Source organism: Ochotona curzoniae, unplaced genomic scaffold, assembly GCF_017591425.1.
Source record: "Ochotona curzoniae isolate NIBS_2020 unplaced genomic scaffold, NIBS_Ocur_1.0 contig_3520, whole genome shotgun sequence".
Taxonomy (NCBI): Eukaryota; Metazoa; Chordata; class Mammalia; order Lagomorpha; family Ochotonidae; genus Ochotona; species Ochotona curzoniae.
Genome location: NW_024465894.1, coordinates 28,923,352 through 28,950,643, shown reverse-complemented (window position 1 = coordinate 28,950,643; position 27,292 = coordinate 28,923,352). Strand labels below are relative to the sequence as shown.

The following is a 27,292-nucleotide window of genomic DNA, read 5'->3' as shown; positions in this document are numbered from 1 at the left end:
GTGTAGTACCATTAAGCTCCCAAGAAACCGTGACTGTACCTTGCCTTGTGCTTGACATACGTTAGTGAAAAAAACTGGCTGCTTTTCTCTGAAGTAATTCTCTATCTCCTTAGCCAGAACTACTTTTAAGGAAAAAAAAAATTATGCTATGAATTGTGGTTTCAGCTTCTGCTTGCTTATATTTATTTCCTCTGATACTTAGCACCCTGGCAGATACATGCAAAATAATAATTGATATTGAGATGCAAGGATTAGAGGGTGTAGTGGTAAGTCCTTTCATGGAAAGTGGCACAGACTGTTGGAATACCATTCTAGAAATGTGAGGATTGACATAAAAGCCTTGGAAAGGAAGCTTCGAGGGCTTCCATATGGAAGCACTGAATGTTTTTTTTTTTTTTTTTACAGTTGTACAAATGAGCAGTGACTCAGGAAATTAGTAGGAGGGCCAGGAAGAGATCACGCCAGCTGATGTTAAAAATACACTTGAGACTTGCAATAATACAGTTGAAAACTACAACTCAAACGACCATCTTTCTCCTTTCTTGTGCTCTGTGCTGTGGAGGTTTTTGTTTTTCTTCCTTCGGGGCAGATGTTTAGTTGGATCTCACCATGTTAAACTCTTCCTGCTTGACAGAAGAATGTCAGGAGGATTAGGGATGTAGCAACCTCTCAGAAGAGTAAGGATCCTTGCACATCTGCATCCCCGATCTTTCACTTGCAGGCATGAGAATACTTTCTTAGAGGGTCAGGGCACCGTGTATGTAGTACACGGTTTCTGCACTTGTCTAGGAAGCCAGCTGGGCAGCAGTATTTCAGAGTGCCACGTGTCTGTATAGCCAGCAGAGATATCCTAAGTGCTAACTGTAAAGCACTGGAACACTCCCTTCACCCTTAGTATTCCTTGTTAGAACCTGTTCTTTCCACAGAGTGTGTATTACAGGGGAAAGGTGTAAATCCAGCATCACAAGACCAACACCCAACAATAGTGATGGAAACCAGTAAAAATGGCAGAAGGCTACATATTTCAAAAGACATGATTTATATAATATACAAGTCTATCATTTGCATACTCATTCACACAATTGCTGAGTATGAAATCATTGCCCCTCCCTTTTTTTAAGAGTACAGTCAGTGCTAAAGTAAGGAGTCCCCTATGAGCTATCGAAAGCACACAGCATGCTTTTGTGTCTGCTTTTCCACAGTATCCTGGGATGATGATGTTTCCTGGAGTTTTGCATCTATCTGCTTTCTATTCCTTGCCCAGTGCTGTGGCTCTCATGGGTGTTACTAGGTTCTGCCCTGAATGAGCTGTTCTGATCTGACTCTGGCCAGTGTTCTTGCTGGTGGGCAGTGCCGTAAAAGACAATTCTTGATGCAGTTGTGGCTAAGGGGAGGAATCATTGCTTAGGGAAAAGAACAATGCCGTCAAGAAGACCATGTCAGGCTAACACATGCTAAGACACTCCTCCTTGCTTCAGGCTCCTGCTGCTTGATGATCCTTTATTGCAAACACGTTCTTTGCTTACAGTTTGTCCAATGTTTGCTTTTCCCATTGCGTTGGTGAATTCTGGTGGGGCAAATGAACCCGTGTGTTGAGGGGTTGTCAGGTGCTTTCCTGTAGAGGTTGGAGCCTGCAGGCGTGGTGTTGCCGGGCGTGGTAATTTTCAAGGCACCGTTGGTGCGTTCTCAGGGCTCGGGGCTGAAGAGCACCACCTTGGGGGCCCAGTGGATTCCAGGCACACTCTGGGCACCTCTTCTACAGGTGTGACACCCCAGGGCGTGGAGGGATGGAGGCGCTCTCTGGGTGTGCCCCCTGCACGGGAATCCACAGGACTTAGAAGGTTTTATGTGCTTTCTCCCTGCGTTCTCCGTGTCAGGGACTGCAAGGTTTTTCAGAGCCCACCTGGTGCGTCTCCCACACACGGGACTGTGGGTGAGGCACTTTCCAGGCGTGGCTCTTGTGCAGTGAATCCACCACTCGTGGTGTGTGGGTGTTCAGAGCCCCTGCTCCTGTGTGGCTCTCTCACACCGGCCCTTAGCGGAGGAGTGGCCCAGGCGCCCTGTTATTATTTCACGGCAGGTTCGCACCGTGTCAGTGTGATGCAGGAGTTTTCAGAGCTCTCCTGGTGGGTTGCCCACGCTCAGAACTGCGGGGTGGGAGGCGAGGGGTGAGCAGTTCACCCTATGGGAGTGGTACCTGCGTGTCGGGGACACACAGCGCTACACTTCCCAAGTCTCAAAGCTCTCCTGTCATCTGACACCTGTGCTGTGGAGGCGGCTGCTGCAGGCGGGGCCGCCTAGTCCGCTCGGCGCAGCGACCAGGGTTTTCCCGATGTTATCGCGCTTCCACCAGGCAGGATGTGGAGGACTCCAGATCCTCGCCAGCAGCCTCTGCGCACTGAGGCGCTCTGGCCCCCTCAGTGTAGGAGCATCCGAGGCGCCTTCCTGGGGCCCCTTCAGCCACCAACACCACTGTGCGTAGTTCCCAAGGCACAAACCCAACAGTTTCAGTCTGTCTGCCCCGCGTTCTCAGAGGCTGGGCCCTCAGTAGGGGTCTAGGAATGCGGAGGCTACCACGTCAACCCCCCGGCTCACCAAACGTCCGGCCGCTGCAGTCTGCCTCCGCCTCCCGCCAGCGACGGTCCGCCCAATCTCCCCGCCTCCGGGCTGTCCGCGTCTCCCGTCAGGCCGCTTTCAAAAGTGACTCAGCAGGTCTGGAGTGGGATGTCTGTTTCTCTACCTTTGCCCTGCTCCGTTCTCGCTGTTCTTCCGAGTTGTGTGGATCTTTTTGGCTCCACACTGTCCCAGGGAGCCTCACGGACCTCTCCCTGCGATTCCCTGCTGTTCCACTTTGCTGCTTCTGTAACTTTCTATCTCTCTTTCACTGGACGCTCCCTCACAGCTTTCCTCCTACGTCGGCCATCTTCGAACTCCCCTCCAATGTTTGCTTAAATTACAGGAGATCGTCCAGCATCCTTGATGGATTTTTGTCTCTGAAGTTGGTTTTTGTCTCTGAATTGTGCTTTTGTCAGCTTTAGGCTGAAGATGTTTGAATCGTGTGAGCTAATTACGTACCCCTCCTTGATGTCGACATCATTGGGGTAACATGACACTCCACAGTGATAAGATTGGGTCCCAGTATGCCTACTGTTTTGTGTGTGAATCATTGTTACCTTGGTATTTATGTATGGCTGACAATCATTTTTGTTTGAGCATGAGATTTTTTTTTTACCTATTTTAGCTATTTAAGATAGGATCTTCACTGCTGCATAATATAGAGAAAACTGTTCCAATTTTCTAAACTTGCCCCATATGATCCTGCTGCTCAGAGAGTCCTTTCTGACTTGAGGAAAAGATTTTACAGCTCATCTACCATCTTTCACCATGAACAGATTCTTGGCTGGTCACTAAGACAAATTCTCAGCAGGATGAATTCCAGTGCATGCCACCGGCAGGTGAAAGACCTGCTAAGCCACCTGAGGCATCTGTGAGTGGCCCAGACACTGTGCCTGCTGACTCAAATCCAAGCGCACTCCCTGCTTATGAGGGGAGCTGATTAAGTCAGCATCATCAACAGCAGCAGGGGCGTCAAACTAATTTTAAAAGTGAATATGTAGGAACTCCATTTCACCAATATTCAAATATTTTCATTTTAACTTATTACATATTCTGGCCAAGTTTTTAAAATTAATTAGATAGAAGGAGGAATGAACAGGTATAAAACAAATTTGCAAAGCAGTGAAGCTACTCTGTATAATGATATCTGGTGTTATATATTTGACCAAACCTATAGAATATGCAATGTCAGGAGAGACTTTTAGTGTAAATTACAGAGTCTAGGTGACAATGCAGATTCACTAATGTAATAAATGTATCAGTATGGCAGGGAGTTAGATGGTAGGGGAGGCTCTGTACCTTCCACTCAGTTTTGCCTTGAATCTAAAATGACTGGATTACGTTACCATTGAATAACCCTTTTTACATTGGCCGAAGCAACTATGAGTTCAACTGGTGGCTACTACCTTCAAAACAATATTGGGGCCTTCATTCTGAAATTTGTCATATTGGCATGCCATATCAGGGTGACAGCTGAAGTCCCAACTGTTCCACTCCCATCCAGCTACTGGTTAACGTGCATAGAAGAGCAATGTGGTATGTTAGAAGTGTGTGGGTCCCTGCTGCTTACATAGGGAGCCCAGGTAGAATCCTAGGCTCCTGGCTCAGTAGGGTGCAGCTCTGGCTTTTGTCCTGAAGGAGCTAGGGGTCTCCTAAGCATGGACTCCGTGTCTCCTCCTGAGACCTTGAAATTCTGTATCAGCTTTGCAACAAGATGCCCAATTATTCATTTGCACCTGAAAATTTGAGAATGGCTGCTCTCAAATGAAAGTGAGCCAATTTCTCCATAATGTCCTTGTGTTCTCTTTCTCTCTTTCCACCTCTCTCTCTCTCTCTCTCTCTCCCTCTTTCTCCTCTCCTCTCCTCTCCTCTTCTCTCCTCTTCTCTCCTCTCTTCTCCTCTCCTCTCTTTCCTGTGCCCCTTGGAAACAAATCTTTAGAAAGAAAGCCTCCGAGGCTTTTGACTTTTGTTTGGCTGACCTCACCCCTGTCTCCATAATCATTTTTCCTGTCATTTCTGCTCTACTTTGTTTATTTCTTCATCATAACACAGCACCAAGGTGTCCTATTCTGGAAGCAAACCCAGTTTCCAGTGTCTTTCATGCATAGAGCTGTCTGCGGGACCTTATCGAATATCTCCGAGTTTCTCATTTATAATACACAGTGGCAGTGTAGCATAGGCTAGTGGTGAAGATTGAGTTAGCTAATAATTTGCAAAGTGTCAGCACGAGGAATGGACCATGATAAATACTAAATCAATGCTACATAAATAATATGCTAAAGTGAATTTAGCTATCTGTTATATCTTGTTCAGCCAACCCCAAATTCTCTAAAACAAGATGATGAAGAGCACAGCATCCAAGAATGCAGGATCAGGAGCCTAAGAAACCAGTAATCTCATCCCAGACACTTTTATTAGCTCTGAGACATCGTAAGTTTTACTGAGTGCTTGGAGTCTTCTGTGAAACAAGAGCGATGACTACCTACATACTAGAAACACGTTGTGAGACCTCGTTATAGTTTGCACAAAACCCAGCTCAGAATGCAGTAAATACTTAGTAGCTACAGAGCTGCTGGTAACTGTGAAACAGTATTTAGGAATATTAAACAAAAACATCAAAAGCTGTGCCAAGAACCAGGCTTCAGTCACTAGCAATAAAAGTACACTAACCTTGTTATAACATTGGAAGGAACTTGGTATCTCTCTTGGTGTTAAAATTGTACCTCGGTAACCGCACTAGCTCCTGCTGAACTGCAGAAAGAATCCCACAGATTGGATAGATCTACATGCAACTGCAGCCACAATCCATGGAGATTGAACTTTAAAACCATATTCTCTAGTTTGGGTCATGAAAGGAGATTAATCATAAAGCCAGTAATGGTCATCAGAAAGCCTCAAGGGCTGGACCAAAGATAGTGGCAATCATTAGAACTTTGTCTCTAAACATAAAAAAATAAAAAAAAATAAAATAAAATCCTCCAGATTCAATAAGAAGATGCCCTAACATTAAAACCTGTCGTATTAACTAAAGTCTAATACTGGATTTAGGAAAAAGCTGCTAGGATGAAATCTGCTACCTGCTGCAAATCATGTTTCATAATCCCTCGATGGGTTGCATCTGCTCTAAGCTACTCCAGCCTTGTGGATCCTAATATAGCTGTAAGGTCTTTGTGATTATGCAAAAAGTCATAATCAAATTCATTTCTTGCTTTGCCTGGCAAGGTTGAAACAGACTGAATTCATGTTTCCTTAGCTGAGTTCTAGAATACCCTGTTATTCCGAATGTTATCTTCGGCCTCATTTATGTTCAAACCCTTCAATGTGTAAATTACACAGGAGTTTGAACCAGAACACTTTGTGCAGAATCAAAACATCTGCATTTCCAACAAGCTTTCCATCAGTTCCACAGGTCTTCTCCAAAGCATGGTTCACTGTGACATGGTCTTATCACAGACCTCACTTGGGGACTCCTGAACCTACAAGGTCTCTCTCTGTCTCCTCTCCAGACCTAGTGATTCCAGCAAGACCTTTCCCAATTCATAGGCACGTGAAAAGTTAACCAAAATGCAAGCCAGTTGTTTCTTAAGCTTCCTATTCCACATGCAAATTTGCATCAGGTAGATGTAGCTGGTGCCCAGGAATGCTGCACAATCTTGCCTAGCAGATCCCTGCAGTCCTCTGCCTTATCCCCTCTAATCCCTTTGCTGTTTGCATGTACAACACCCCCAACATCCTATACTCATGTCTCTTGCTTGAGTTCCCTTTGCAGAAGCTAGAACAGCCTTTGCTGTTTGCAAGGTGAGCAGGAAGTCTCCAAGTATCTCTAGCAGCCAGCAGCCCTTAGCTAAGACACAAGCACAGTAATGGTGTCTATATTCTTTTCTCCTTATCCTTGGTCCAAAACCACCAATTGTGAGAAAAGGTCTACCCAGAAAGGATTAAGTGAGTGTTATCATTCATGAGGCTGCTGTATCTCACGCTTTTTCCTTCTCCTTTCCCAGCCCTGTTCACTCCTTTTTAATGTCAGCAAGGAACACTTTAAAAAAAAAACCCAATTCCTCCTAAGTCCATGTCTCAGAATCATGAACTCAAAGTAACACATGTGCTGCTTTAGCTCAATGTCATATATGAGAGTACTTGTAAAATTTCATAAGGAAATGAAAAGAGAAGTGCAAAAAATTTGAAATTCATACATGTAAGGGATCCTCAAAATATCCGTGGCAAATTCCTACTATGAAAAAACAAACAACCCCCCCCCCCCCAAAAAAAAATCACAAGAAATAAAGGAAAGGCCAGCCCTCACTGTGGCTCAAACAATTTACTCCTCTGCTTGCAGTACCAGAATCCCACATAGGCGCTTGTTCTAGTTACAGCTGCTCCACTTCCCACCCAGGTCGCTGTTTATAACCTGGGAGAGCAGCAGAAGCAGCTCTTGGCTTTTGAGCAGCCTGCTGCAGCCATTGCAGACATCTGGGAGTGAACCAGCTGATGGACGATCTCTCCTCTCTATAAATCTGCCATCCCAATAAAAAATAAATCTTGAAGAAAAAAAAAAACCTATGCATGAATTTCAAAATGTTTTCCTATAAAAAGCCCTTAATCTTCTAATTCCATTTTCAGACACACTTTTTAAACTACCCTGTATATCATCTGAGGCCAATACCCAACCAACACTTGGGGTTGTTTCTAAATTTCCTTTCATCACTATTACAGTCTTTGAATCTGTGGTTTATCCTTGGTTAATGTGGTTAGGGATATCACAAAAGGACAAAGAAGCCACTGGAGAGTAAGAATTCCATTCTTGGAAATCTAGGTGCTCACATTCTGAGAATATGAATGAAAATGTTTTGCATTATTTTGTTACATTTGGTTTTATGTATTTGAAAACGAGTGAAACAAATAGGCAGGCAGAGCTATTCCACCCACTAGTTCACTCCAGCAAAAACAAACACAACAATGATGACTGGCTGAGGCTACACCCAGGATCATGGAACTCATTCTGGTTCTCTCAAGGGATGACAAAGATGCAACAATTTGAACCATCCCCTGTTGCCTCCCAGGTTTCTTGTTAGCAAAAATCTGGAGTCTGAAATATAGATGGAAGCTGAACACATCATCCAGTAGCCCAGTTTCTATGCTGTATGTCCAGTGCAATGCCTGCTGTGCATTCAAAATCAATACTTTGAACAAAACTCCAGTGCTTTAGTAGAGCTGCTCATTTTCATTTGTCCAAAATCAGATGAGCTCACCGGTTAGTGGTGTGGACAGAAGTGAAGACTGGGGAGTACTGTGGAATTGACAGAGTTAGGGGGCGGCTGAGGAGAGGGGTACCATATACTACATGACAGGGTGACTTCCTGGAACTGACTTTCCAAGATCTGCAGTCTGGTTGCTTTGATGTGAGTCAGAAAGCAGGAATATTGTATTTATAGTTCTATCCAAAGTACATTTGAAAATACTTTAAACTTTCCTATTATGGTTTGTTTATAATTCAAGAGAATTTTTTTTTTAAAACACCGAGTTATTCAAGGGACAAATAGCCATTTCTTATCTGTAGGGATTTTGAAAAGCAGAGAAACTTTATATGTAAAGAACATTTCCTTAGAAAAAGGGTAGTCACTCAGGGATTTGAATTTAATTATGTCATTTTTTACTTTAAAGAAAAGAGACGGGAAAAAAGAAACCCTTTGGCATCAAAATGGAACTAATTGGTTTTCCTAGAAGCTAGACTAAACGTGTGTGACTAATGACTGTGCAGGATTGAAGCTAATGCAAGTATGATTGATATTTTTTTCAGGAATGGACAAATGAGGTTTTCAGTTTGGCAACAAACCTGCTGGCCCAAAACATGTCCAGGGATGCATTTCTGGAAAAGGCGTAAGTCGCTCTAATTTTATTGCTATTGCGTTTTCTGAGTCAGTTTCCTTTCTTTCGGTGAGTCTTTTGTTTATACTACACTGGCGTCTCACATTGACAGACATAAATTTCCCTTTGGGATTTGTTAGAGAGCTGATACCTGGCGTCTTCAGAGTGGGAAGACACCCGAGAAAGCTTGCTCTCCCTCCCCTTGCACATTGTGCCTGGGCTGAGCTTGCCTGAATGCCAAGGCCTTTGACACACAGTCGGAAGTTACTTCTACATCCAGGCAGCTGTGTCCCAAACTAGAAGTTATTCATTTCTAAGCATCCTCCGCTTCTACACCTGCCTCTGTCCTATCAATTATTAACCTGAGGAAGAGAATGGACGGCATATGTTACTCAATTCTCGAGAGTCATGGACCACTGACAGATGCTACAGTAATTCCCACCTGCCACTTCATTCATTTGACTGATGCCCTGCCTCCCGACCTGATAGACAATGACTGAAAAAAAAGGAAAAACTTGGAGGAAACTAAAAACAGAAAGGATATGGAGGAAAGAGCAAAGGGAGGACAAATAAAAGCCAAACAACTGGGCAGATCATTCTGGAAACCAGCAGCCTTTCTCAAAAATTTTTTTGACTAAGGAAAATAATGAGGTAACTGAGGCCTGCAACAGGAGCAGCTGGTTGTGTTCATTGTGGAACCTGTGGCTGGTCCAGGGTTTTGGAAAACTTTACCAGAAGCTCAGGCAGCACCATTTTACTCAGTAGTTCATCTCTTGGCTCCTCATGTAAGATCCACTCCTGAGTCTAGACAACACCCTTCCACCACATTGCTTTCATGCTGAGTCCGTAGCTCACAGTAGCTCACAGAAATGCTTTTCTATAAAGTCATCTCCAGGTTTGCTTTGCTAAGAACCCTTCCCGGATGCCTCCCCTCCATCCTTCTTTTCTGCCTTTGCTTTAAAACAACAACAACAACAAAACTTCCCTTATTCTTATTTCCTTTTATTGAACAACTATCCAGAACACTTAGTAGAAGGGACAGAGAGCTAAGATCGTTTCCCTAAAACATAGCATACGAGAACTACTTGACCAGATTTGGTCTGTTACAAATGTCAAATCCAGATATGTGTCTCCCTGAGAATAGATGCTTTGGATATTCTGGAACATTTCTTTGGGTTACACATTTTATAAACATCTTTATTTTAGACACACCTATTTGTGAGATTTCTGTGTCATAACATGTACATTTTCCTAAAGTATGAGGGTACTCTAACTTTACAAAAATAGAATTTAAAGATAAACATATTTTGCTACAGAAATTTTGAAACAAATATCAATTTTTTTTACAATATTTAAGTTCCGAGAAACCCCTGGGGGCTGTTGTATGGCATTGCAGCCAATCCTCCACCTGCTGCACTGGCATCCCATTTGAGCACCAGTTTAAGTCCCGGCTGCTCCCCCTCCAGTTTTGGAAAACTAGCTTAGGAAAGCAACCAAGTTTGGCTCAAATCCTTGTGCCTCTGTACCCACGTCAGAGACATGGAGGAAACTCCTGGCTTTGGATCAGCTCAGCTCTGGCTATTGCAGCCATTTGGGGAATAAAGAAGAGGGTGGAAGATCTCCTCTCCTCTCCTCTCCTCTCCTCTCCTCTCCTCTACTCTCCTCTCCTCTCCTCTCCTCTCCTCTCTCCTCTCTCCTCTCTCCTCTCTCTCTTCTTTCTGTTAATCTGTCTCCCAGAAAAACACACGAAAGTCTTAAAAAATATCTGTGGAGACTCTTGTATTTCCAATATATGCACCCATTAGGAGTGTTTGAAAATTCTGTTGCTTGATTTCTCTACTTGTATGTCCATCAACGGTTGAAGAGATAAGTTGAGTGGCTGCATTCATAACATAGGGTAATGAAAATAATAATAGGCAAAGTAGATGGGTTGCAAAAGCACAATATCAAGTAAAGAATACAGACACAAAATCATACGATTCCATCTATGTAAGGATAAAAATAGACAAAAATAGCTCATGTTGTTTAAATTCAAGATAACAGTTCTCTCTGGCAGATAGATTCTAGAAGGAGATGCAAGGGACTCTGGGGACATGGTCTAAGTGACAATATTCTGCTTCCCCATCTGCATGCTGATTCTGGAGCTGAGGCAGTGTATAAAAGCTCAGCACACTGTAAATAGACTTGAGTCATATTCTGTGTATTTTATTTTGCAATAAAGAATTTTAAAAAATTCAAACCCTATTTTTCTGCTTTTCCAACAGGTATACTAAACTGAAGCTTCAAGTCACTCCAGAAGGGCGTATACCTCTTAAAAAGTAAGCTTTAGGAACATTTCCCATGATTCATTTTCTTTTTCTGAAAGAGTTGAATCCATGCCATGGCTATGTTTTGTTTCTCAAGAAGCTGAAGTGGGAGCATGGGAATACATGGCAACAGTGTCCTTTCTCAGCGCATGTCTCACTCAGGCACAGCCAGGGCTGCTCACACACATTTCCGTGGGGCGCCCTTTCCTGTGGCATCATTTTCAATAAATACTTACACAGGAAGGGAGAGAGGTGGGGTGGAGGGAACCTTGCAGCATAAACCCAGAAGGCAATCTGGAATTCAGATCTGATCTAGTGCAAAATCAGAAGGCCTTGGTGCTTTATTGCATTAACATTGGTGCTAGTCAGTCATAAGCGCCTGCACATTCAGATACCAACAGGAGCCAGGCAAGCTAGAAATAGCAAGAAAAACCCAGCAGCAAAGTTGTATCAAAGGGCCTCACCTCCAGAGTATGCCAAGTGCAATTAGCTCCAGAAACCAGATTGTCTTATATTTCATGATCTTAGTGCTTCAGTTCTGTTTTTTTTTTAATCAGTGACCAATAAAAGTACACTCCTAGACCACATCAACCAAATGTCTTTAACTTTGACTTTTGAACTTTCTATGAACTTCTAATAAGTTCGGCTATTAATAATGCAGTGTATACCTTTGTAGCATTGGATGAGGGAGCACAAATGGACAGTGTTGGTATGGATATTTGATTTAGTGGTGACTATTACAGGTTATTTAATACAGCAGTTTCAACTGCTTTGTCACTATTGACTCAAAATATTCAATTTTGACAAGCAAACACATAGATATATGAGAACCCAAATGCAAATGTATGGAGAAGTGAGTAATCTTGTTTAAAGATGAGTAACAGGGCCAGACGTGGTGGCCTAGCAGCTAAAGTCCTCGCCTTGAACACATCAGGATCCCCTATGGGCACCAGTTCTAATCCCGGCAGCCCTGCTTCCCATCCAGCTCCCTACTTGTGGCCTGGGAAAGTAGTCAAGGATGGCCCAAAGCTTTGGGACCCTGCCTTTGCGTGGGAGACCTGGAGGAGGCTCCTGACTCCTGGCTTCCTATCGGTGCAGCACCAGCCGTTGTGCTCACTTGGGGAGTGAATCATTGGACGGAAGATCTTCCTCTCTGTCTCTCCTCCTCTCTGAATATCTGACTTTGCAATAAAGATAAAATAAATCTTTTCAAAAAATAAAGATGAGAAACATGGAAGTAATTCGATGGGAAAGTGTGAGTGGGCAGCATCCTTAGGTGTTATGACCCACGTCCTTTCTGAACATCCTCTTATTGCTGTGTTTTCACTTTGCAGCATTTATCGTTTGTTCTCAGCAGACCGGAAGCGAGTGGAAACTGCCTTGGAGGCTTGCAGTCTTCCATCTTCAAGGGTGAGCATGTGGCCTTGCAACAACAGCAGAGTAACGTGTCCTTACGAATTCCCAATAACTGTGCACCACCTCTGGGTTGCCTAAGGACCATTTTGTTATAAGCTCGTGACTCACTTGTTAATATTTGCAGTGTCTGGTTATGACTTCACTCCCTGATTATCTTCTTTACTCCCATAACATCAGTATTTCTACCTAAAGTGATTAAAATTTTGCAGATCAAAACCCAGTCGTCTAGTCAAGGAGTATAGAAAAATTAGGCAAGAAAAATCAATGTAAGCAAGAAGACAGTTTGAAATGTAGACGCAAACATATCCTGAACAATGAATCCTATTTTGGAGTCTCTTGAGATATTGATAATATGAAGCTATTATGTTTACCTAGATATATGAAATATTACTTTTATTTAATCATTTATAAAGTTCTAGTTTTAAGAGTTGTGAATTACATAGCTCTTTCTGGGATAATAACGTGTGTATGAATGATTGCAGTGAATTTACAAACTGTACAGGGCCACACTCAAAAGATGTTTACTGAGAAGTATATGAAAAAGTTGAGAGACCACCTGCTTAGCGCACGAGGTAACAGAGAACATGACAAGCTTTTGTAAAGTCTCTGACCTAGAATAAAGGAATTTGCATTCATTTCCATTCATTTCTACATAACAGGCTCTAAAAGTGATTTGTTCCCATTGTTTCTCAGAGAGGGATCTATTGCTGAAAACCATGCCTCATACCATATGTAGAAGTCTCCTTCCCATTATCAAATCACTTCTATCCTAGTATCCAAGCAACTAGAAAGCGGTTACCTAAGGGTACCACTGACTGCATAGGAAGAATGCTCAGCTCTTTAAGCACATTAATGATGAGAAAATTGCACTGAAAAAAAAGTCATAAAGCCACTCTTAGAACTTCAGGAGTTTGAACAACTATTCTGTGCAATTAAATTCATCAGTCAATTCTTGTTGTGACTACTTTTCAGAAATATGAAGTTTATTCATTACTTTGGGAAAAAAAAGAGGGGAAAAAAGCATGTCTCTCCACTACCACCACTTGCTCTGCAAGGAAAACAGACAAATAATGCTGCAAACCCTGGTCAGAGCTGTGCGTCAACCTCCTGAAGCATTTTACCCTCACTTTATGCACAAAATACAATGCTTGAACTTGCTTCCCACTGCTCTCTTGCTAATCCTTCGGAGTAGGAAAGATAGAACAATGAAGGTGCTGGTATGTTTCCTCCATGCCTGGAGCCTCCCCACCCTAATCAGAGGCACTCCTCAAGGGTCTACATCCTTTTCAACCATGTAAACATTAACAATGCAAAAAAAAATTAAAGATCCTGGTATGCACCCATCATATCTCTTGAGCTCTTACCAAGTACCTGGAGCTATTCAGTATATGGTGGTGCACGAAATGAAGTCCAGGTTTTAAGGGCCATACAGTTTCCTGGGAGAACAAAACTAGAAGTACATCAACAAATGCATTTCTAAATTGGAGGCAAGTGAAGTGGAATATTCATTTTTCTTAAAGATAGAATAATGCCACGCAGGATGAGGGGAGCTTATTCTAGAAAAAAAAAAGAAAGCTATGCATGAAGCAGTGAGGTTGGGAAGAAAATACTGCTTTTGAGTAGATCAGGAAAGACCCTGTATTCAGCATAAAACTCATGCATGAGAAATGGGTTTGCACATATTTCTTTTCTTTTGCAGTCACTTTCAATTTTAATTTCCCCGGCTAACATCTTATGGAATATGGGGACTAAAAAATTTAACTAAACTTTATAGATTTAGCTAAGGGGAAGAAAAAGAAAATGAAGCTAAATAGAAAATCAAATTCATCAACCAATTCTCTGTAAATTGTAATTTTCTGAACAATTGAATCCTGAAAATTCACTCAATAAGCATAAATTGAGTCTTAACAATCTGCTATGTCTATTATAGGTTCAGACTTTCAAAACAATAACAACTTGGAGACATTTTGAAAGTAAAATGAGATTCAGATAGCTCAAGTCATGCTTAAATTGGGGAAAATGTATTTATCTTTAGCAAATTGAATATAACGGCAGTTTTCTGGAAACAAACGGGATATTTTTAAAAATATAATCAACCTCAATCATTGCGTTTTGAAAGACTATTATCCATGGTAAAGTATAATTTACTGTAAGGTCTTGTAGAATTACAATGCTTAAAAAAAAATGTAAAGGGCCCGGCGCGGTGGCGCAAGTGGTTAAGTCCTCACCTTGCACGCCCGGGATCCCATATGGGCGCCGGTTCTAATCCCGGCAGCCCCGCTTCCCTTCCAGCTCCCTGCTTGTGGCCTGGGAAAGCAGTCGAGGACGGCCCAAAGCTTTGGGACCCTGCACCCGCGTGGGAGACCCGGAAGAGGCTCCTGGCTTCGGATCGGCGTAGTATCGACCCGTTGCGCTCACTTGGGGAGTGAATCATCGGATGGAAGATCTTCCTCTCTGTCTCTCTCCTCTCTGTATATCCGCCTTTCCAATAACAAAATAATAAAAATAAATCTTTAAAAAAAAAAAAAAAATGTAAAACCCAAAGTCAGTTTCAGAGTCAGGACAAAAGTGTTTCCGTGAACTGACTATGGTGCATCAAAAGTATATTTTAAATCCATTTGGTAATTTCACATTTATATACAGTGGCTCTAAGAAATCTGCACTAATTAGCAAGAAGATTTGGGAAATTTTAACGAAATATGTTGAACATTTCTCGGAAGAGAAATGCTGTAAAAATGGAAGGTAGCTCTGTATAACAAGGGCCCAAGTTCATAGCCAGCTCTTATTCAAACTACATTTTTATTGTGTTCTGTAAATAGGTACGTTACCAGAAACAGTGGATATCCTGTTGAGATTGTTTTAAACATTATCTGTGTGCACATTGTTAGGAATAATTAATTCACTTGAACTTGTATCCTGGCTGAGATGATCCATTGCAATAGCACATTCTTTTACACAGTACTCCTTTAGAGATTACTTTCTTACCCTAAAGTTACCTTAATTGTGGAAAAAAAAAAAATTACTGTGTGTGAATGTGAGCCAAAGTAATTAGTATCCTTCTGTGAATGATCTGAACATATTTTGCAGTGAGATCTTTTGGAAACCTTTTCATATTCAGAGGATTACCACTTTGTTTACAAACTTTCCGAGGACTGATAATAGTTTATTTCTGTTCGCACAAAGCTGAACTAATTATTTAAGATTTTAAAAAATCATAAGTTTAACTAACAAATAATGTATAATAAGAATAACTTTTGGGCCTGGTACGCGTAACTGTGCTGTGTACCCTTCTTCTATGCCTTCTATCCCAAATACAAGTAAGAAACATAACTGTTTTAATAATTGTGAATCTTAGAAACCAGTAATGTCAGCATCCTATACCAAAACCATGTTAAATACCGAGTTGATGATGAATGATATGATGGGGCTAATTTCTAATTTTTAGTCATAGTTTCAGAATTTAAAAAAAAGAGAGAGAAAAAGGTTGACTTTTTGAATTTACTAGAAAGAATTCCTTGACGTGCCAAGAATAATATTTGTATGTCAGCTCTGTTCATTACAGTTGACTTCAGGAACCTAGTGTATTTGAAGTGACATTTTTCTAAATGTTAAAACATATCAGTCGTATAATTAGTTTTTAATTATAAAATATATATAAAGAAGAACATGCAACCCACCATATCAAAGCTAATATGAACAGTTCCCTACTTCACAGGGAGAGTTAATCATGTGATCCAAAATTTACCTTCAACCATCCTGAACTCACCCAAGGCCTAACTAAGAAATCCTATTACATCTCATTCCGTGACTGTCTGTTATGGTGGGTCCCAATGATGCCAGTTTGGTAGAGTTGGCATGAGAATTAATTCAAAATACTCAAGTGAGGCTAATAGAACTATATACTAGATGTCAAACAAGTACTCAGTAACTGCCTGTCCTTAATCTCCTTGTATTTTTTAATATGTGGGCATCTGTATCTGTGGGTGGGCTTTGTTATTATTAATTTGGCCTGTGTGTAACACCCACCAGGTGTTTAGAATGTAAAAATGCTGCCAGCCTTACTAGCAACATTTTCACAGATCTCTTGTGAAATCCCTTGTAAACCAGCATGAAATTGAAACGATCACATATTTTGCAGTCTGTAATGATTTGCAGTTTCTGGAATAAATGGACCTGATTTAGATTTTGATTCAAATTATGCTTGCCTTTCTGATTTTCCTTTCAAAAAGCTTAAATAATAATAGCAACAAGTGCTCACGGACTATCTGCTTTGTATTAGCTGCCCAACCTGATGAACCAAAGCCCCAGATTGCAAAGCTGAAGACATGAGGTCTGGCCTAGCTTCTGGATTCAACCAGTAGACACTGATTAGCCATCTGATTATGCTAAGCACCCTACGGATAATACAAAGGAATTAAATAAAGATGGCCATGTCTCTCAAAGCCTCTGTCTACAAAACTGGGAATATAGTTTTTAAAAAGATAGACTGTCATGGAAGGAATAATGCAGATACATAAGGGTGAATTGGAACAGAAAGAAAAAAACGTGTCATCACCAGCTGGCACGGCCAGGAAGGATTCAGAGAAAAATGACAACACTGAGCATGATACTCAGTGTGTTGGACCTTGGGTTTCCTCCTAGGATACCAAGAAAAATGAATCAATGTCAACCACTTGACCAAGTCGTGAGATGTGAGGAAAAAAAAATAGTTTGTGAATCAACTTTGTATCATTTAGCCTTGTGGAAAATGTGAGAAATTGGAGATTTTTTCCATAGTTTTTCCCTTACTAGTTCCCTTATCCCAGTTCACCTTAACTTTCAATCATGCTCATTTATTTTCACTTTGTTCACTTACCTTTGTCTTCCATTCTCACGCACTGGCTCCCAGGACTTCAACACATGCTCATCAGTCAGGTTTGGCCAAAGGAAAATGAGCCAAAGGCCAGCCGTCTGTGTCAAGATAACTTAATTTCCTTCCATGTGCTAACATATACCTGGCAATGAAAATAATGTTGCGTTTATTTAGATTGCCTTTCATAGAAAGTCCTAATTTATAGCAGATAATCAATGGTTAGATTTTAGTAGTGTGTTCAGTTAAAATATGTATCTGGGCTCATACAGATTGACTCTCATTATGTCTGATAGTCCATGGGAAATATAACACAGGTTATATATGTATAGTTAGTTACTAGCTAGCAATTTCAACCATTCTCATTAATTGCATTCATGTACTTATGGCGTATTTATTGTACACCTAATGTATATTTTATACTCAAAATAGAGCAGGCAACAAGCGATAAACATGTCCTAACTTGTGCATATGTGCAGGTTAGCGAGGATTAGAGGGGGATGTACATCTGGGAGCACAGTCGGTGAAGAGTGTTGAAATCTGAGACAAGGCATGTGAGCGTATCCCAAATGGAGACAAACCCAAGCCCAGGAGGAAGGCTGGGCTTTCCAGAGAAAGAGACTAAGGAGAGAAAAAAGGCCAGTAAGAAACGAAAGGCAGTTATTGGTAGCTTCATACAATCAATGTATGTTATGTGAGCAGTGAGGCGGGACAGCCAAGCGGAGCTTTATCAGGCAAACTCGGACAACACTCCAGGGTTCGTAGAACTTCGTATCTGATGAAGTTGCATGCACCTGGTGGGTTTCTTGAAGCTCAGTGTAAATCTTTCTTTCCCTGTCTTCCATTTTTGGCCCTTAGGCAAATTTACTTGAAGAAATTTGGGTTTCTATTCTCTAATAGGACAGCACTAAACAATGCTGTACCAACCAGCCATATGGTTTTCTCTTTTTAACTCAAATGGAGTTTGGCAAACTTGTTTAGGAATTCTACTTGCCCATTTTGTAAAGCAGTAAAATAGAATTTCCCACTATTCCCAGATTCACTCCTTAAACTTACGACTTCACAGTTTTGTGTCCAAGTAGCCTTAGTGTCATGATATCATGCATTTCTCAATGCATAATGATAGGTGTATGTGAATACCTCAAAATTCAACTTTGCAGAATAGACCTTTCCCTCTTAATAAATGGATTTAATTTTTGGCGACTTCTTGTATAGGGCTACTTCTGTCTACCAAGGCTGAGCTGAATGCTCTGATCTGTTAACAAGCTGTATGCCATTTCAGACAATAATTCAGACAACTTTATAGAAATGTCTGTAGAAGTACATTTCAAAACATTGCAATATGGGTCGTCTTTAAACATGTGGAAATAAAAATATGAACCTGCAATGAGCAAACTGTGGCATGTTGTTCCTGTAACCGAGGTTTGAATGCATGCTTCTGGTTTCCATGGCAGCCCAGCCACACACAGAAATAAGCCTTACAAGTAGCTTTTATATCAATGTCTTCCCGCACAAACAATAGAACCAGGAACAATCGATGAAAAATGGTGGCTAGCACTGTCCTACTTACAAAAACTATGTTGCAACTTACCAGCTTAAAGTGGAAAGAGCGCTGTTTGAAATACAAAGGCACATTGGCCTTTATGTTTTCATTTTCATGTCTGCCTCGAGTCATTGCTTTTTTAAAAATATATATATATTTATTCAAAATACTGTGAACCTCAAGATGCATATACTTCATACACTTTAAAGTGATCAAAATACTGGATTTTATGTTAAGTCAATTTTACCAAAATAAAAGCAAGGTTCAATACAGAAAAAATTCTGAACAGACCCTCTTTCCTAGGTTTAACTTATTTTTAGTAAATAGACTTAGAAAATTACCTTAACATTTCTTAGAAGGAGAAAAACCTTTAAAGTAAGAAAGCAACAGAGAATGGGAGCTGGATATTTCATATCGAATGTCGACACGGACTGGCTACACAGATGTGTTGGAATGGTTACTGAGAAGATGGCAGGAGGGAAGAGGCTGAGGAAGGAGGAGGCCCGTGTGTTGACCCTGTGCTTTTATTTCCTAGAATGATTCAATACCTCAAGAGGACTTTACTCCGGAAGTGTACAGAGTTTTCCTGAACAACCTTTGCCCTCGACCTGAAATTGATAACATCTTTTCTGAATTGTAAGAGGACATACTTTAACCCTTCTTAAAATATATATACACACATATATATACACACACACACATACATATATACACACATACACACACTTATGTATGATATCTATTTTATTTATTGAAAAATTAAAATGAAAAGAAACAGACCCATAGATTCTTGTGCATTGGTTTACTCCATAAATGCCCACAGCAGTCAGGGGTAAGTCAGGGCAAAGATGGGATCCAGGAGCTTAGCTCAGGGTCTCCCATGGTGGTGGTGGGGTCGGGCAGGGGCAAGGCTCCATGTGTTGAACCGTTGCCTGTAGCTCCTCGGGGTTTCCTTCATCAGGAAAGTGGAATGGAAGCAGAGGCGAGAATCAAACTCAGGAACTGTGACTGGGATGCATGTTTGGTTTTTAGGTCAGGTTTTGGGATTTTAGTGTTCAAAAATTAGAGGGGGCCTCTAGCTAAAATAAAGAAGACTTTATTCTAGGGGGACGGATGGAAGTGAGGGGATAAACAGAGAGGTAGTAGCCGAGTTGGAGGGCAGGGGTTTTTGTTCTGCAGAGAAGTCTCTTCTTAAGAGGGTTGTTGGGGGCAGGGAAGCATGGGAGAAGGAGATAGGTACTGGCACCACCGGGACCCTGGTTAGTGGGTGGGCATACACAGAAAAGCTCATTCGTGAAATTTACAGTGCATTGTCTCAGCAGTTTGAAGTGTCTGCAGGTTTAGGACTGTCCTGGAGCAATGAGCATTTCACTAAGCTTGCTTTCCATTGAATCTCTGTACCCAGTCCCCTGAGGCCTGTGAAGTCCAGAGCCAGTATCCCAACAATGAGGCATTGCAAGGCAGCATCTTCATGGCTACACCTAGTGCCCACCCTCTCTTCTTGTCACTCAAGGTGACTGAGAGGATATGGAGCAGTAACAGGGAGAGACAAAGACAATCACTCACCAAAGTTGCTCTCCTGTGTGAACTGGGATTGGATTCGTCTATCCTGGCTCCTTGGTGCAACCACTGCCCGCTTACAATGAGCAGAAGTTTGGTGGGCTTTCTTGCTGGTTTCGTTGCTTCCATGTGCTCAGATGACTAGTTGGAAGACAACAGAGAGAAAACAAGAAGGCATCATGGCTTAGTTAAGATAGAATCGCACAGAGACCTCCGGCCTGGGAGCTAGTCATTTCCCCTCTGCACTGCGTGAGTTAGAAAGTGTTTGTTTTATGTTAGATGTTATTAACTAATAGATTACTGTTTTTGCTGAATGGGAAAAAATCTGAAAAAATGAAAGACCAAGGTAAATCTGGAGAAAGAACAAATTACCTTTCTTGATATACTTAAACCCTACCCGAGGCAAAAAATCAATCCAAAAATAGTAGACAAGGTGAGAGTTCACATAGACACACAGTGCTGTTGAGAATGGCACTGTTCACCGCAAGCTCTTGCTTTGTGACACTCATGGACAGAACTACAAAACAAATGAACAGTTGGAATCACACTCTACTGTAGTGTAGTGTAACTTCAAGGAAGTTCAACATATGCTCATGTAGTGATACTGATTTTTTAAGTAATGAAGAGCAAGATATGCCTTCAAATGATTAAATGGAGTAAGGAAGTTTTAGGACTAAATCATAAATGTAGTGTCATAATCAAAAACCAAACAAGCTCTGTGTTCAGTTTCAAGTGTCTCCATACACCTATAAGACAGAGTTTTCCTGCTGTCAATTTTCCTTTGTGTTTGGTAGCTGTCAGCAGCATTGGGATTTTGTGGTGAGGAATGCTTTGTACTCAGGAGATACTGCATGGCTCGTGCAGTTATAGAAAATGTGCTGGGGCAGCACAGTGTTTTTAGGGCAAGCTAGGAATTTATTATAGGATGCTCTTAGCAGGTATGGCATGATTTTTGCCATCTAGTTAAAAAAAATGTATGAATGAGTCTTTGCTCAACATATTCTGATTTGTTGATTTCAAATGCTTTCAGTGGTGCCAAAAGCAAACCGTATCTTACCGTTGACCAGATGATGGATTTCATCAACCTCAAGCAGCGAGATCCACGGCTGAATGAAATACTTTACCCACCTCTGAAACAAGAACAGGTCCAAGTGCTGATCGAGAAGTATGAACCCAACAGCAGCTTGGCTAAGAAAGGTCAGTTCACTGGTTCCACACCTTGGAAAGCACTGTTTTCCCACTTGTCATGTTTCACCCTCTGCTACTGAAGGATGTCCGGGTTTACATCAGTTGCTTCCATATTTATATTTGTTTTCTGCTTGAATCATTAGTAGATCAACTTACAGTGAATTTTTTACAAACTTTATCTGATTTATATCTACTGTTGTACCTTTGTCTGTATACCATATACGTTCAAATATTGAATTCCTTTGCTTTGCTTCAAAATTGCCCCACAACTGAAATACATCTGTCCCCTACAACAAATTCATCACCTTTAAGGTCATCCTATAGTTTCTCTCCAAAAAGCTCTGCAAAGCAATTCTCAAAGTTTCTGAATCTCTAACAGATGAGAATGACCCTTATTCTGGCTGACACTCTGATGAATTTCTGCTTTAGAAGTTTGGCTTTCTATATTTTTTTTAAATATGTGATCGAAAAATTTGATATTAGAAAGATGGTTTCAAGGTGATGGTACCTATGAACAAATTTATGATTTTGATTTTGGAGAAATAAATTACCAAAATCACACCATTAAAAATTAATTGCTCCAAGTTTTTAACTTGATGTGGCAGAATTGTCTAACAAGCTCTTCAAAGACTTTTTTGCTTCTGTTTGAAGTCTTTTCACCGGGATGACACAGACATACCATCACTAATGTTGAAAATGTTCTAGCTATTCCATGGTGAGAATAATAAGTAACAAACAACCAATTAGGTTGAAGAAAACATTGCATATTAACATGCAGGCAACTTATGAGACATCAGAAATAACTAGTAAGTTGATCATGAGTAAGAATAGTTAACACACATGTAGATTAAAATGGTTTAGGCTATGTATTTATTCTAGATTTGATCCTGTAACCAGAAAGCAAAAGAGCTTGTTATGTCTAGAAGTACAATCTCATTCATTCTATTCTACATTCTCCATTGTGGCTAGTTGGGAATTTAGCATTGACTTCTTTTTAGTGTCATTGTCATAATATTAATTATCGCTGTGGAGGTGAAGACAACAGTCACAACAGGGTGTCTTGCTATTACAAGTTGGGCCTCCGAGCCTACTAAAACTCTAAGCTAGTTCTTCTCTAGTGACACAAGATGTGGCATTTCTTTTTAGCACTGCATGTTATGCCTGTGCAACTTCACAGATTCCTTATTAAATTCAAGGTTACACAAGAATTTGTGAATTCATGAATATGACCTAAATACAGTGAATTCATGCCATGAGGAATACAAAGGTCCTCGATGAAGCCAGGGCAGTAACTCCCAAGCATTGGATTCACCCTCTCATCCTCCTTCATGCCAGCAGGCTGCTGTTGCTGACCTGTGTTTCAGTGGCTCTGTGATTCCCCACACAATGATCGTGATGAGAAAGAACCCAATGGGGTGAATTGTGATGGGCTGTTGTGAAACACTGTGATCCAAAAGCAACCAATTTGACCCTGATGGGAATGATGAGTGTGTCCTCTAGTGCTGCCGGGAAATTGATGTAAAGGACAGAGGCAACCTGGGTTCTTGTCTCATGCAAAAGAATTTTCATAGAGATAATTCAATGAGCAAAAAGAGATTAAAGATAGAAACTTCCTGCCACAGAGATCAGGAGGGGTACTCCGAGAGAGGGTAACCCCAGAACATGGTAGAAATAATGTTACAGTGCAACTGAGCAGAATAAAAACTAACCAACAGTAAGAGGGCAGGGGAAAAACTGATCAGAAGGCCAGAGTTGTAATCCTGTCTGGCTTGCACTTGGTAAAGCAAAAAGCCTTCAAGACAGTGAGATTGATAACTTCTTTCCACTCCTTGCTATTCTCATGTTAAAACTAGAAACCAGCAGGGGGGTTGGTATGCTGTCTTGCTAGATGTAGCTTTGGGGAGAAACAATCATCTTCTACACTTGTTTTAAAAAGCCAAAAAACACGCCAGATCCAACAAGGCTCAGGTCACCTGGCCTGGGTCCTGGGACCTGCCTGCAAGGGGGGTGCCAGGTTCGTGAGCCCCAGGAATGGGAAATCCAGCAAGTCTAGGATCGCCTGGCCTGAGTCCTGGGGTCTACCAGCAAGGGGATTCCAGCTTTGTGAGCCCTCGGGACAGGGAATTTGGTAGGGCTCAGGTCACCTGGCCTGGGTTCTTGGGCCCACCAGTGAGGTGGGTACTGGATTTGTGAGCCCAGGGAATGGGGCATCCAGTGGAACTTGGGTTGCCTGACCTGTATTAAAAAGGTGGAGCAGTGTACTCAAACCCTGATGTACATGGAGAATATAGCAGCCCATTTGCACTATAGCAGATGAAAGAGAGCAAATTGAACAACTACCTCACCAACAATGACAGCAAATATTTGGGTGAATGGAGACTTGAGGTCAGCCAATAGTCGTTGGGAGGGCTGCCTCACCCTTGGATCACTGATTGGACGGCATTTCAAAACTGACCAAACCACTTGTTCAGAACCCTTGGAACATGCACCACATTGGGACCCTGGGTGGATGTCAAGTGGTGGTTCCCCATCCCTGGGTGCTGGGACATTTGGGAAGCTGGGTGTGGCTTCCCTCTTTATCTCTTCCTTTACCCCAGAATCAAACAGAAATAGAAAATTTAGAAACAGTGATTTGACACACTCTTCCCTAACCTCGATCCTTCCCACCCTGACAAAACATTTAATCATCATCAAAAGTAAAAATTAAAAAGAAAACTACAAGATACGTGGCCATCCTGCCTATTAGTCTAAGGCCTTGCACTAGCATTTTGCGAGATTACTTAGTGCTGTTTTGTAAATGTACAATGTTAGGAATTCTACAAGTCCAGCAGTCCCACAAAACCGTAGTCTTTTTTAAAACTGACTTCATTTTTCTATAACTTAAAAAAAAGACTTTTTAATATATTTGAGAGGCTGAGAGACATTATGGGATGGGGGAGAAAGAGAGAGAGAGAGAGAGAGAGAGACAAAGAGATGGAGAATGAATGTCTCCCATTTGTTGGTTTATTTATTGCACAATTGCTTGGGGCATTCAGGGCAATATCAAGCCAAAGCTAGGGGTTGGGAATTCACGTCCAGGCCTGTCACATGAGTGCAGGGACCCAATTACTTGAGCTATCAACCTGCCACTTCCCCAGGAGGCATATTAGCAAGAAACTGGAGTCAGGAACTAGAGCAGAGAATCCAACCCAGGTATTCTGAGTTGAGACACAGACAGATAAACTGCTGCGTTAAACATACATACACACACTGTTATCTTGACGTTAGTATGATCTTGGTCATGAAGTACTTTCATGGCAGCATAGAGATGTAACATAGAAGAGCGATTCCGCTTGTAGAATTTCAAAATGCAATTTGCTCCCTTATCTCTCTGTGCCCTAATTAGCTCATCTTCAAAGCTGAGGGAAGGAGTGTCCTTTTGATTGACATATTATGATTTTTAATTGAATAATGATTTCAGAGTATTTACGAAGTCATTTGATACAATGAATGAGTATTAACTCTTCAGTGTATAGCTTAATTCCCCAGGTGTTTTCTTGGGAGGTCACAGGAGTTTTCTGAGCTTTAGGCTTTCTTTAATGTCCCCTAGCACTTTGAAAACAGACACGCTCATGATGAAATATTTTGAATACTAATAGGTATGATTTAATCATTGGCAGATGCATCTATGCCACAGGTAATTTGAGAATATCCCCTCTTATTCATAGAGGAATGTGGACTAGATGACCTTTCCTTCAATAGCTCATCTAGTCCGTAAGAGGCACTGGAGGCCTAGGTTGCTAGCATTGTATATAGGTTATGCTCTGTGTCATCTTTTTATGAAAAAAAAAATTAATTCTGCATGAATCAACTAATCTAATTATAAAAGTCCTTAGTTGGGGACCATAGCATGGTAATCCTCCAACTGTGGTGCCAGCATCCCCTATGGATTCTAGTTCAAGTCGTGACAATTCCAGTCCTGATCCAGCTCTCTGCTTGTGGCCTGGGAAAGCAGCAGAGGATGGCCCAAGTCTTTGGGCCCTTATACCCATGGAGACCTGAAAGAAGCACCTGAAATTTTGCTTTGGACCTGCTCAGCTCTGGCCATTGGGGCCATATGGGGTGTGAACCAAAAGAGCTCGTTCTCTCTGTTTCTCTTCTCTCTCTCTCTCTCCTCTCTCTCTTTGTCTGTGTGTGTGTGTGTCTGTGTTTCTCTCTCTCTTGATCAGAGTGGGAAGGATCCAGGTTTAGGGAAAAGTAGGTGTGATCATTGTTTTCACATTTTCTGTTTGTTCTTCTTCTTTCTGGCGGAAGGGAGGAGATAAGGGGAGAGGCTGTATGTACCCAGCCTCCCCAGTACCCACCGATGGGGAACAGCCACCCGATATCAACCCAGGGTCTCTGATATAACACATGCTCCAAGAGTTCTGCCTAAGTGTCTTCACTCGTTTTGAAATGCTATCAATATCACTAATCCAAGGGTGAGAAACCCCTTCCAAATGTCCATTGGTTGACATAGTCAAACTTAGAGTCTCCATTCACCCAAATTTTTGCTATCTTCATTTGGCTGGGGTAGTTGTGTAATTTCTGTCCCCCTTCCTCTACTATGGTACCAGATGTCCTCTGCAGGCCCCAGTGGGCTGCTATAGCTTCTGAACCAGCCATGCACTGCTCTGTCTTCTCCTCTGAGGAGGCCCAGCTCTGACACATGGACTCCACGGTTGGACCACCAATCCTAGATGTGAGACCCCAGGCTCCTGCATGCCCATACCTGTGCCACTGCCAGACCCCTGCAAGCCTACATATCAGATATCCACAGGTGTCCCCATGGGTGACTAGTAAGCTTTCCCCAGTGCTATTGTTACGCCAAGCCACTTGACCAGGGCCCCATAAGTTCCCTGCTCTTCGGGCTCACAGACACAGCACCCACCACACAGATGGGTCCAAGGACCCTAATCCAGATGACCAGAACTTCCCCCCAAGAACTTCTGCCTCCTGAGGCTCACAATTCCAGAGCCCACCATACAGGCAGGCCAGGAACCTGAACCATGCCACCTGGACCCTGCCAGACCCCCTGCTTCTGAAGCCCTTGGACCCAGCACCCACCATGCAGGCAGGCCCAAGGTCCTAGGCCAGGTGACCCAGCCCTGCTGAATCACCCTGCCCACCCCAAGGACTCACAGATCTGGTATCCACTGTATAGGTGGGCCTAGAGACCCAGGCAAGGCAACCTGGGCCCCCATGGACCCACCATCCCTAGGGCTCACAGACCTGGCACATTGCACAGGCAGGCCCAGAGACGAGGGCCAGGCGACATGGGCCCTGCTGGGCCCTCTGCCCCAGGGATTAGAGACCCAGCACACGCTGCACTGGCAGACCCAATGACCCAGGCTCTGCCAGATCCCTCACTTGTGGAGTCACAGACCTGGTACCCACCTCACCCAGACTGGCATGGCTCGCTTTACCTTGGCATCTTCAATGTGAGCAGACTTGTGTTGTGGCCTGACTTGACCCCTCCTGCAACACTTTCTGGTTCTCAGATCTGCCAATGGATTTTATGAACTGGCCCAACCTAGCCTACCCCCTGACTTGACCCACATGTGTGCCAGCAGGTACTATAACCTGGCCTGATCTGGGCTATTCCTTGTAGTTCTTGCACTCACCTGCAGGGACTGTGTCCTGACAAAGGAGTTCTTCAAGCTCCTCTATCCATTCTCCTCAGAGTGGTAGATGTCACCCTCACAGGTGGGTCCTGGGCCGAAGTTGATTTAGTCCACCTCTTGTCCTGGCCACAAGCATTCTGATTTTTACTGTTGAGTGCTACAAGTTCAGCCACACATGGCCCACACCCAGACATAGATCTCACATGTTTCAGTGGGTACTGAGACCTAGCCTATCCCATTCTGTACCCTCCCTGGCTCTCATGAGTACCAGTAGGTTCTGGAGTCTATGCCAGTCTGGTGCTCCCAG

General features: G+C 42.3%; 1 protein-coding gene across 2 annotated transcripts in view; it reads left to right on the top strand.

Moving 5' to 3' along the window:
- PLCB1 (phospholipase C beta 1) overlaps positions 1-27,292 on the top strand; it is a 621,942-nt gene that overhangs the window by 431,323 nt on the left and 163,327 nt on the right. For both annotated transcript variants that reach the window (XM_040980971.1, XM_040980972.1), the window contains exons 5-9: positions 8,414-8,493; positions 10,746-10,799; positions 12,122-12,197; positions 19,131-19,231; positions 21,186-21,352. In XM_040980971.1, the coding sequence (XP_040836905.1) occupies positions 8,414-8,493; positions 10,746-10,799; positions 12,122-12,197; positions 19,131-19,231; positions 21,186-21,352 (478 nt within the window). The remainder of the gene's footprint in view (positions 1-8,413; positions 8,494-10,745; positions 10,800-12,121; positions 12,198-19,130; positions 19,232-21,185; positions 21,353-27,292) is intronic.